The following is a 13,060-nucleotide window of genomic DNA, read 5'->3' as shown; positions in this document are numbered from 1 at the left end:
AAAGGAGGACGGAGACAAAGCGCCCCTCTGAGAAATCAGACAATATCCGGATGAGCAGCAAGGGACAAGTTGGAGACTTTGCCAACGCTGACATTTGAACTTGAAGGGAATTGTAGGCCAGGCCCTTTTGTACCCTTCTTCCTGCAACAAGTCCAGCAAAAGCGAGACTGTCGCCAGAGTCGGCGAGATAGACTTTGGAGTACACCATGCCTCAAAGGTGCGCCAGACCCAAGCATAAGTCGCAGAGGTAGACAGCGTGCAACCTGCAAGAGCGTGGTAATAACCTTATTAGAATAGCCCTTGTCCCTCAATTGCACCCTCTCAAGAGCCAGGCCGTAAGACCAAAGCGGCAAGGATCTTCCATAGTCACCGGACCCTAAACTAACAAGTTCGGAACCCGAGGCAAAGGAAGAGGCGCGTCCACCAGCATCCGCCGGAGATCCACGTACCACGGATGCCTTGGCCAATCCGGGGCGATGAGAATCACCAATTCTCGGTGCAGGCGAATCCGAAGTAGTACTCGCCCTATCAAGGGCTGAAGGAACACATACAGGAGGCCCGAGGGTCAAGGTTGAGCCAGAGCATCCAACCCCGCCGAGCGAGGATCTCTCCTTCTGCTGAAAAAGCGAGGGACTTTGGCGTTTACGCTTGACGCCATGAGGTCTAAGCCTGGAGTCCCCCATTTGGCACAAATCTGAAGAAAAACTTATTCTGCCAGTTTCCATTCCGCCGGGTCGATTTGATGTCTGCTGAGGAAATCAGTTTGTATGTTGCTCTGACCGGCTATGTGAGCCGTGGACATAAGTACATAAGCACAGCCATACCGGGAAAAGACCAATGGTCCATCAAGCCCAGCATCCTGCCTCCGACAGTGGCAAATCCAGGCTTCAAGAACCCGGCAACCCCCCCCCCCCAAAAAAAAAAAAAAAAAAAAAAAAAAAAAAAAAAAAAAAAAAAACTTAACTCTTAATGTTCAATGGACTTTTCACTCAGGAAGCTGTCCAAACCCCCTTTAAATTCCGTAAGGCCAGCTGCTGTCACTACATTTTCTGGCGAGCTTTGCGAAAACATGGCCTGGAAGAGGAGAGAAAAGAAGGACTTTTGGAAGAAGGCCTCGACCCATCCTCAGGCAACCGTTGGGACTTGGAGTCCCCTAGGTCCTTAACAATCTTCTCCAAATCCTCCCCAAATAAAAGAAGGCCCCGAAAGGGTAACCTCACCAGCCTTTGTTTAGAGGCCATGTCAGCCGCCCAATTCCGGAGCCAAAGAAGGCGGCAGGCAGCAACCACACCCGGGCATCTGCTTAGCTGAAGCTCTGACCAGCTCATAAAGGATATCAGCCAAAAAAGACAGGGAAGACTTCATATGCGGGCCGACCTCAGTGAGGGAACCCGCTCCATCGGCGGGCTGCTCAACCGCCTGCTGCAACCAGGAAAGGCAGGCCCGGGCTGCATAGGAACTGCAAATAGCCGCTCGTAAGGAAAGGCCTGAGATTTCAAAGGATCGCTTCAGCGCGGGGATTCCAGCCGCCGGTCCTGCATATCTTTCAAAGCGACCCCTCCCTCCACCGGGAGAGTAGTCTTTTTAGTCACAGCCGTGACTAACGCATCCACTTTAGGCATCCCAAAGAGGGCCAACTGACTTTCACTCAGAGGGTAAAGGTGACACATTGTCCCTTGAAGGTAGCCAAGGCTATCAGGGTCAGACTATTGAGCTGAAATAAGCTCTTGGATGGAAGCATGCACGGGAAAAGCCCAAGAAGGCTTCTTAGTACTAGCCATCCTAGGATTAATAGAAGAGGCAGCGCCCTCGTCAGGATCTTCAATACAAAGGGCCTGTAAGGCATCAGAAATGAGAGCTGGCAGCTCGTTGCGGTGGAAAATCCGAACCACATTAGGGTCATCCAACTCCTGTGGCAAGCAGCCACCCTCGTCTGGATCATCAGTTCGTGAGGGCCTGCCAGACCCCTCAGACTTCCCGAAACTAGACCACGGGGGAGAGCAGGGTGAAGAGTCCACCTCAGACGGGTTATTCATTCATCTACGCTTAGCGTCAGCCAAAAGCTCGGGAGAAGAAAAAGAGTCTCCAGCAGACGCTGGGCTATCAAGAACTGGAGGCAACCCAGTCCGAAAGGAATTGTCAGGAGCCTCAGGCAGTGCTCTTTTTAACATAAAAGCCTTATGCATCAGCATCACAAATTCAGGGGAGAAAAACTCACCCTGTACATCCACTCCCACATTGAGGGACGCGGACGCAATAGCCCCTCTAGAAACCTCGAAACGAGGCGTCCCCCTGCACTCAGACCCCCTCTGCAACAGCGAGGGTCGAGTCACGCGGCGCCTCCAAGATGGCGCCCACTGCCAACTCCGTTGGGCAGGAAGAATCACAGCCTGTCATGCTCGTGCCAGCATTAGCATCTAGGCAGCATGTACTACAAAGCCCTGCTGCTGATCTGCATTTCCCACAGTGGGAGCAGCGCTTAACCCCTTCAGCAGTCATTAAATACAGAAAACAAAATGGCGCCTTTGCGCCAAAACTTACCCCGCACAGAGCAATGTCAGCGGGAACCTCCCCGGAGGAGCTGGGCACCACTCTCACCTCAGGAGACGAGTCAAATGAGCTTCGGTCAAGCTGCACCGAACCAGGAGCTCTGGAAAAAGTGAGCCTCTCTCTCTTTTTTTTTTTTTTACTGTGAGGAAAGTTAGAGGCAGGCAGCCACAGAGGAACTCTGGGAGGAGGGGGAATGGAGTAAGGTAGGGACAGGGAAAACCAAGTATGCCTTTAAAGTGGGCACCACCAGCCACAACATCCCCTGCTCTACTGGCAAAGCACAGGAGCCACCCCAGGCAGAAATCCAGGAGCTGAGAAAGCAATGTCCACACCTGCTGGGAGATAGAGATATACTAAAGGCAGAGGGGGCTGGGCTTTCAGTGTTCTCTATCTCCACCTGCTGGTAGGCGGATACAACCCATCAGTTAATGGATTCATCTGCTGTTGATGACAAGGAATAGTTATTAAGGGCTACATGTAATCTGGTGTCATGCCATATAATATTTGAAAAACAAAAACACAATTTTAAAATATTAGTATCATTTTTGCATTCACCAATATACTTCAATTATGAAAACATTCCATTCTCAAACGCTAACACAGAACATACATAGAAAAACTGAGTCTTCTTCACTAGACCCAAAACTACTGCTAAAGGGAAAACGGAGCACGTTTTGTTTAACCGCTGCCATGAAGAGAAATGGATGAGAAAGGAAAAAAAAAGGGAAAGAGGCCATAACAAGCAACAACTATCAGAGAAAGGGATGAAAAGGAACTGAAACTGGAAATAATGGTTCAGGATGCGTCACGTAAACTATCTGACCTGTAATATACAACTCCCACTTTCATTTTAAACATGGGGAGAGCAATTTTCTAAGCCCTTTCTTTAGAAATGGTCTTTTTGGAAGCTGTCCTCTGTATTCAAGTACATACTTTCACCTGCTTGCAGTGGGGACCCAACAATTCACATATGCTTATTGTGTCAGTAATACACAAGTTCTTCTAGGCAAAATAAAAAAAGGTACCACATGAAGAGGAAGTGCCAAGTGCTTGTGGGTACTATTTCCTTAAGGGATTTTCAAACTGAAAATACAGGCACTTTCCCTTTGAGAATTACAGAAAACCTGAAAACCTAACTGGCTGGGTGAGTTTGGGATATTCTACTTTGCCATTTCAGTTTCAAGTTAATTTGTTCTTAATTATGGAAACTAGATAACACTAAAACCTCCACAGTAATAAAACAAACACTCTTCCCAGTGGTGTAATTCTACCCAAGCAGGAAAAAGCCAGCAGATCAATATAACATCGGAAAGATTTTATTGAAGATACCGCATGTAAACAAATTCCCCGACACAGGCTGTGTTTCGCCCACCAAGGGCTGCGTCAGGGGCTAATTTGAAACCTTCTGAAAGGAGCAACTCTAAAAACGGAAAACTTGTGGTGTATAATAGATTGGAAAAAACCAGGAGACCGGCCCTGCAAATGAGCTGAAGGAGAGCTGCCAAATATCTTCCCATGCAGGGCCACGACCTTGCTAATCAGCATGTGGTAGGTTTTCTGGAATTTGATTTGGAAAGCCTTGGACTCCAAATTTTATTTTTTATTTTTGTTACATTTGTACCCCGCGCTTTCCCACTCATGGCAGGCTCAATGCGGCTTACATGGGGCAATGGAGGGTTAAGTGACTTGCCCAGAGTCACAAGGAGCTGCCTGTGCCTGAAGTGGGAACTGAATTCAGTTCCTCAGTTCCCCAGGACCAAAGTCCACCACCCTAACCACTAGGCCACTCCTCCACTCCAAAGTGGTGGACCTGACCCAAGGAATGATAACGGAGGAACTATGAAGGACAGTTGATAACACGTCATTTTAGGCATCTGCTGTATGCACTGGTTTTTTCCAATCTATTATACACCACAAGTTTTCCGTTTTTAGAGTTGCTCCTTTCAGAAGGTTTCAAATTAGCCCCTGACGCAGCCCTTGGTGAGCGAAACATGGCCTGTGTCGGGCAATTTGTTTACATGCGGTATCTTCAATAAAATCTTTCTGATGTTATATTGATCTGCTGGCTTCTTTTTCCATATTGGATTTTGCAGATAGTTTGCCTTGTTGTTTTTTGGGATTCTACCCAAGCAGCCCCCAAAGTGCTGGGGGAGGCCTAGTGACCTTACATTGGGGTGGCAGATGCAAAGCCCGGCAAACAACTTACTAAAATAACCTTCTGCACTGCCTCCCTCCAGCTTTCTACAGTAAAAGGTACTCTCTCTCTCTCTCTGCTTGATTTTGCAGGAGGTTATTGAAAGACTTTGTAGGAGGTTCTTCCCCAGCTACCAGGAGAGAATGCTTCTACTAGAAAATCCAAAGGGAGGCAGCATGGCAAAATTATTATTTTTTTTAATTGTTGCCCTCTCCCTTACTTAACTTTTGGGAGCGAAAGAGATGTCTCCCCACTCCACCCCAGGGGCCCCTCACTTGAACTTACACCATGGACTCCTCCACTGATGTGTAGAAGAGACCAGCCACTGGGTTTGGTCTGGATTTTATGATAAATTTTTTAACTTGAGGATAACATGAGATGAGAAAAAAAAATTAAACTTACTGTTTTCTTCATCTTTTCCACAAAGCTACTTTCTCTGACTGAAGTCCTGAAAAAAAAAAAAACCACCACAGAAAAAGGGTCACTAGCAGGCCACAAACCATGACGAACAGGGTTTATCTAGATGTCCTGCTTGCTGGAAAAGCAAGCCACACCACCTCTTATGCCTCTCTGGAAGCCTTCCAGCATATAGAACTTATTTCCTACCAGTCACCAACCTTCCATCTCTACAGACTTGCAGGATTTCCTCCTCCAGAAATGCAGACACCTCAGCACTGTAAAATGGCATTTTTGTTTAGAATTGGTACCAGAATCAAAAAGCAAAAACTGGCTTTGAAATAACTACAACCTTAACTCAATTCATTTAAGGGACACGGAATAAACTTCAAATTAAATAAAAGACACCTCAGTTTGAAGTTTATTCCATGTCTCTTGAGTGAATTGAGTTAAGATTGTAGTTAATTCAAACCCAGTTAAGAGCATCATTACTTATCCACATTATTTCAGCTAATTCTAAATGTTGCTGCTTTGCTTGCCTTTGCTGTGAATGAAGGCTTACAGTGCCATAGCCTAGTAGAAGCTACTAGTTCCAAATGAGCGGGAACCCAAAAGAGAAAAACACAAAAACAAAACAATAAAAACCCAACAACCCTATGACATTCTAATATCAACACAAAAGGCAAACAGACTGCCATGGTGGGATCAAGGGGGCTACGTATTACCCCTAAATTCATCTTTTCTTTATACTAAGATATATTTCAGAGTTATCTTTCCAAACTATACACTCGGAACAAAAGGGCTCCTGCTACTAACAATATGCAGGTATTATTCTATGCCTTTTATTCTGCCTCTCAAAAGGGGGGGGGGGGGGGGGGAAAGATGCAAATTTTCAATATACAAAAAAAGTGTTCCAAGATGTTAACGCACTTTGTACAGGGATGAACAGAATGATTATAGGTCTATGAAAACTCATTTCTCTAAGCCAACAAGATTATATTAAATGTTTTCCTCTCTTCCACACTATTCAAATTGTACAATTTAATCAGCAGTTCCAAGGACCACCAGAACCAAAAACCCTTTACAGATTCAACACACAATACTTTGTCTTCCCCACCATACACGATTGTAGATTTTTATTTTGTTCCAGTCAGCATTCTGCGGTAAGGATAAGAAACCACTCTGTGCTGTGGCTGCAAAACTCCCAGCTTGTGATTAATAATCCTTCCAGGGCAAAAGGGATTGTGCCAAAGTTGCCTGCAAGGGAGCAGGTGCAAAGTACACACAGAATTTGCGCTCCACTTAGAGGGAACATTGGTGAATGCATGTGATGCTATCCTCTCTCCCCACCTCCCACCCCCAGAATCCAGCCTTTTCCCTCTCCTCCTACTCTCACACCCAGGCTGCAGCCTTGTCCTCTCTGATAATTCATAATTAGGGCCAAAATCATACCATAATAGTCCAGAAAACATGCTCACCCCTATTCATTCCAAGTGCTTGGAGGCAAATGGATTGTCAAAATTTCTCAGATCTAAAATTCATATCTAAGTGCCTGTCTTTCCAAATCTGAGAGTTATATTCAGGTCCAGTTGCCCCAGAGGGCTCATTATCTACATCTTCTACCTGAGGCAGTGAAGGGACGTGAGACTTGCTCAAGGTCACTAGAAGAGTCAGTGGGTGAAAGATGTGAACCCTGGCTTTCCTGGATTTTACTTCTGTTCTAACCACCGGACTACCTCCCCTCACACAAGCTTAACAGAACGGGATTAAATATTTTCACAAATGCATATTCTGTGCATTTTAATGGACAAAACCATATTTAGCCAGTTAATAAAATATTAAAACCATTATTAGAAAAAAATTTTCTTGTCCTTTTTAGGCTGGCGGTTGGGAGGTGGGGATAGTGCTGGGCAGACTTATATGGTCTGTGCCCTGAAAAAGACAGGTACAAATCAAAATAAGGTATACACAAAAAGTGGCACATATGAGTTTATCTTGTTGGGCAGACTGGATGGACCGTGCAGATCTTTTTCTGCCGTCATCTACTATATGTCTATACTGTCCTATCTCCACTATTCATGATGTATTGTAAGCCACATTGAGCCTGCAAAGAGGTGGGAAAATGTGGGATACAAATGCAACAAATAAAATAAAATATATAATCTGAAGACATTGATGGGAACAATTTTAAACCCTTATGAAAATGACAAAGAAAAACACTTTTCTTTACTGATAATAGAGGAGTGTGGTAGCCGTGTTAGTCCACTCTTAAGGTTATCAACAGAAATCAAACAAAATAAAACATGGAAAAGAAAATAAGATGATACCTTTTTTATTGGACATAACTTAACTTATGCCAACCTTTTTATGGCTGAGCTGGAAGAGACATTTCTGAATACACACCAGACCAAACCTCTAAAATACTACCGGTACATCGATGACATTTTTATGATTTGGACGGAGGGTGAAGAAACTCCGAAACAATTTTATTCTGCCTTCAATACATACCATCCTACTATCAGATTCAAAATTGACTACTCCCCAGAAAAAGTCAATTTTTTGGACACCACGGTCTCAGTGATGGCTGTATACAAACATCTATATACAAGAAACCCACAGACAGATGCAGCTACCTCCACAACTCCAGCTTCCATCCTTCACATACAAAAAGATCCATCATTTACAGCCAAGCCACAAGATACCACCGTATCTGCTCTGACCCAGGGGACAGAGACAGACACCTTAAAAGCCTGACTGCATCCTTCAAACAGAAAGGCTACAACCCCAAAATAATCTCCAAGAATATTGCCTCCTCCCTCAAAACAACCAGGGAGAATCTGCTACAGTACAAGGAGAAAAAATCCACAGAGAATCCCCCTTGTAGTGACATACAATCCAGAGCTGGAAAAACTGAGGAAAATCATAAGAGATCTACAACCTATACTCCAGGAAGATTAATTACTGAAAGAGATATTCCCATCCCCACCAGTACTGGCCTTCCGACAACCACCCAACTTAAAAACACAAGCTAATCAGAAGTAAACTTCCATCACAGACTGAAAAGGAACAGAAGGGTACACATCCCTGTAATTTATCCAGTTGCAAACTATGCCAAAACATTTCACAGTAATCCACAAAGGAAAGATATTCAACATAAAGGGATCTTTCACTTGCTCATCTTCCAATGTGGTATATATCATTCAGTGTAAAAAATGTAACGAAGGATGCTATATTGGAGAAACAGGCCAGATGCTTAAGACAAGATTCAATTTACATAGACATCACATGAACAATACAGCCAGTAGGGCCCCCACCCCGGTGGGACAGCACTTCACAGAACCAGGACACTGTACCAGTGATTTCACAGTGAGAATACTGAAAGGTAACTTTAAAACCATACAAGAACGTAAGACCTTTGAAGTCAGAATGATTGAATATTTTAACACCCAACAGAAAGGACTTAACAAGGATCTGGGGTTCCTAGCCCATTATAAACCATAAAGCTGTATGTCTCTGTTGATCACCCCACCCCTCACCTATCCACACCCATCCTGTTAGAATATCAATGATATGCTTTGATGTCCCCATGCATACCTCCGACCCACCCCCCCACCCTGTCAGACTGTCATAGTAATGCTTGAATGTTTTCACTTATATACACTGTCAGCTAGCACATTTGCTTATTTCCGATCTGACGAAGAAGGGCAACCTTCGAAAGCTAATCAAGAAATGTATTAAGTTATGTCCAATAAAAAAAAGGTATCATATTTTCTTTTCCATGTTTTATTTTGTTTGATTTCTATTGATAACTTTACTGATAATGAAAGAAAAAAAGAAACAGATATTATCACTCTAAGAACGGTTACACTACCCAATCATTTTTATGTTGTGTCAAATTCTAAACCAGCTATAGTACACATGATGTGTATAAGTAGTATAAGGAAGCTATGCAACTCAAGATTCATCCTAATAGATGCAGCTTGAGGACGAACAGATTGTGAGCCCTCCAGGAACAGAGAAATACCCAGTGTACATGATTGTAACTCACCTTGAGTTACTACTGAAAAAGGTGTGAACAAAATCCAAATAACTAACTAAATAAAAGGAAGCCAAGTGCCCGATGTCAGGAACAGCAGCTGGAAAACATGAAAGAAAATACAAAACAAAAGTGATGCTCTCCATCCAAGGACATATAGTGGTATATTATCCTTTCTAAAGTTAACTGAATTCATGTATCCTGATGTGCGATGGAAATCAAGGTGCCAAACTCAAAGGCAGCCTGCAAAAAGTCTAACTTTCACTACTGGCTACCAGAGAGGAAGTATAAAGTCAGATCCAAGATGAGCTCCGTTATATGGAATTTCCTGCTATTGTGAAAATTTCCTGAAGTTGTTCCCTCCCTGAATGTGAAGGAGTACAGCCTCTCCAGTAGTTAAAACCAAGTCTACGAACACCTTGCATTTAAACATCATAAAGAACATCAGCAGCTTATAAGGGATACAAATGTGTGCATATTTAATATTGTTAAATTCCAGAGTTTATAGCACCCCCCCCCCCCCCCACCGTGCATTCACTTTGCTTTCAATATTGAATACCAGGGGTTCACAGCCCATATAATTAAACACATGCAGACCTTAAACCATGGACTGCACAGTGAGGAAGAATTATAGTTCATTTATCCCTCCACTTTCACCGACCTTCTCAGAGCCAGATCCTCTTGTGGCACTGAGTAGATGCAGCCCATAGTTTAACAAAACAAAAACAAGTCACACCAAAATAAAAGCCGTATTTTTTTTTTTAAAGCGACAATAACTAAAATCATGAATCTCTATTGTGGAGTCCCAGTTCAGCTGTAAGGAAAGGAGTCCCTCGGCCTGATTATTCTTTTACTTCTCAGCCGTGAGCTGATTATTACGTGGCCTTTTGTTCGCAGAAGAATGCTTAGTGAGCAATGTCCCCTGCAGTAGTCACTGTAGAAGCGGTAACATCTTGGTCCTTTTGGATTCCCCCACCCCGCCCATTTTAATACATTTAGAAACTGCTGAGCAAATCCAGCTGTTCCTGAGAAACTGCAACATCTGGCAGCAGTAGCAGAAAAAAAGACTTAGAAGTCAAGAAAGAAACCTCCCAGGATACCCTCCCCTCTTCATCCCATATGGAACAAGGCAGTGGAAGAGGGAGAATAAAGTTCTCGTCTCTCCACCCACCCCTCCCTTTTCTGGATCCCTTGGCAACACTTTATAATCATAGCTGCCGTCTGTCTTTTAGCGTGAATAAAGCTAATCCAAACAGAGAAAAGGCAAATAATACGCTGAAGGTTGCTATGGCAGCATTAGCTCTCCTAAAGAAAGGCTCAAAGCAATGACAACAGAAACTTGTTTCTCTCATAAGACACCAGAGAAATACCAATATAATCCTTTACATATCAAAATCCAGACTTAAGCTAACAAAAGTTGACAGAAGATTGAGAAAATTAAGAACAAATGTCAACAGGAAAAGTTTAAAGCATCAGCTGAGCATAAGACCAAGACAGAGACGACCTTTTTAAAAGGAAGCTCACGCAAAATACCGCCATTAAACATCACTGCACATAAGAATTTTGACCGTGTTATGCTTCTGAAGCGAGCACACTGGCTGCCCATCTCATATGTATCACCTACAAACTCCTGTCTTCGAGATTTTTTTTGTTTTGTTACATTTGTACCCCACGCTTTCCCACTCATGGCAGGCTCAATGCTGCTTACATGGGGCAATGGAGGGTTAAGTGACTTGCCCAGAGTCACAAGGAGCTGCCTGTGCCTGAAGTGGGAATCGAACTCAGTTCCTCAGGACCAAAGTTCACCACCCTAACCACTAGGCCACTCCTCCACTCACCCGATTTGGCAATCGGGTGAACCCTTTCTTCTCTCTGGTCTCATAACCCTCTACTGCCCCTCCAGAACACAACGGTCCTCACAGCAGCATAAGTCCTGTAGCTCCATCACCTTGAGATATTGTCTACGATTCCACCAGGAACAAGGGCTGCCGAGACACCTTAGGCTATAATCCTCATTACAACAGTTCTTTCTACTGCTACTACTATAAATCATTTCTATAGCGCTACCAGTCGTACGCAGTGCTTCACAGAAGCTTATACCCAAGACCAGACCCTGTTGGTTGCGACATAGGACTGCACAACTGTCCTCATGTGTTCTTCCCCTCCCCGTCTTTCTCTCTCAGCATTACAGCTCTCCCCTTTTCCCTCTCTCTGCTTTCTTGTCTCATGTCACCCTCCTCTTTCCTCTTAGTCTGTGAGCCCCCTAGACACCTATGTTAAGGGCAGATTAGTAAATTACTTGAATAATCTTGAGTACAGAGATGTGGTAGCAGTGTTAGTCCACTTTTCAAGGTACTCAACAGAAACAGAATAAAATAAAACATAGAAAAAAAAAAAAAAAAAAAAAAAAAAAGATACCTTTTTTATTGGACTAACAATACATTTTTTTATTAGCTTTCAAACGTAGCCCTTCTTCGTCAAATAAGAAATAAGCAAATTTTGATAAGTAACAGCATATATAAGTGAGACATCAAAGTATTTCAGTGACAGTCTGAAAGGATGAGGGAGGGGTGGGTTAGGTGAGAAACAGAGAGGGCAGAGAGGCTGAGGGACAGGGAGATATGCATGGTGATCAGAGGCTGACAGAGCAGTGGAATTTCATGGTTTATAATGGGCTAGAAAACCCAGATCTTTGTTAAGTCCTGTCTGGTGGGTGTCAAAATATTTAATCATTTTGACTTCAAAGGTCTTGCATTCCTGTATTGTTTTAAAGTTTCCTATCAGTATTCTCACCATAAAATCATTGGTACAGTGTTCTGGTTTTGTAAAATGCTGTCCCACAGAGGTAACATCCTGGTTGGCACTGGCATTTTTCATACTATGTCTATGTAAATTATATCTCTCCTTCAGCATCTGGCCTGTTTCTCCAATATAGCACCCTTCGTCACATTTTTTACACTGGATGACATATACTACTTTGGAAGATTAGCACGAGAAGGATTCCTTTATGTTGAATATTTTTCCTTTGTGAATGACTGTAGGGTCTTGTGAAATGTTTTGGCATAGTTTGCAGTTGGATATATGTGTGCCATTCTCTTCTTTTTGGGTCTCTGTTGACAGCTTGCTTCTCACTAGCTTGTTTTTTAAATTGGGTGGCTGTCGGAAAGCCAGCACTGGTGGGGATGGGAATCTCTTTTTCAGTAGTGGCTGCAGATTGATTTTCCTCAGTTTTTCCAGCCCTGGGTTGTATGTCACTACAAGGGGGATTCTGTCTGCAGCATATTTTCTCTGGGTGTTTTGAGGTAGGAGGCAATATTCTTGGAGATTTTGGGGCTGTAACCTGTTTGAAAGATGCAGTCAGGAGTTTGACGTGCCTATCTCTGTCCCAGCTGAAAGACCTTATCAGAACATTTCCAAAACAAGTACAGCCACATCTGAAGAAACTCATACCAAACCAGCCTTCTGTGGGAACATTCTACATGCTACCCAAAATCCACAAACTTGGAAACCCTGGCAGACCAATCATATTGGGTACTGGCACACTTGTTGAGGAAATATCTGGACTTGCAGAAGGGATTCTGAAAACTCTCGTACACAAGACAAACAGCTTCATATAAGACACCACAGACTTTTTGAATAAATTGAAAAATATCAAGCAATTACCACCGGGTACCCTTCTGGTCACAATGGATGTAGAATCACTATACAGCAACATTCCACATGGGGATGGCATGGCTGCATGTGAGAAACTCCTAAAAATATCCACACTCGACTATCAATATTCACCGGGAACTATTACAAAATTAATCAAATTTATTCTAACTCACAACTATTTCCACTTTAACAATGATATCTACCTACAAATCATGGGAACTGCGATGGGC

The 13,060-nt window shown here is 43.4% G+C and overlaps 1 protein-coding gene across 4 annotated transcripts in view; it reads right to left on the bottom strand.

Annotated features, from left to right (window-relative positions):
• The window catches only part of LOC115456823 (NADPH--cytochrome P450 reductase), a 260,347-nt gene that overhangs the window by 159,141 nt on the left and 88,146 nt on the right, over positions 1–13,060 (bottom strand). For all 4 annotated transcript variants that reach the window (XM_030186142.1, XM_030186140.1, XM_030186143.1 and 1 more), the window contains one exon: positions 5,147–5,192. In XM_030186142.1, coding sequence (XP_030042002.1) covers positions 5,147–5,192 — 46 coding nt within the window. The remainder of the gene's footprint in view (positions 1–5,146; positions 5,193–13,060) is intronic.

This window comes from Microcaecilia unicolor, chromosome 13 (assembly GCF_901765095.1).
Source record: "Microcaecilia unicolor chromosome 13, aMicUni1.1, whole genome shotgun sequence".
Classification (NCBI taxonomy): Eukaryota; Metazoa; Chordata; class Amphibia; order Gymnophiona; family Siphonopidae; genus Microcaecilia; species Microcaecilia unicolor.
Note: the sequence above shows the minus strand (reverse complement) of the source record. Positions and strands in the feature narration are given on the sequence as shown.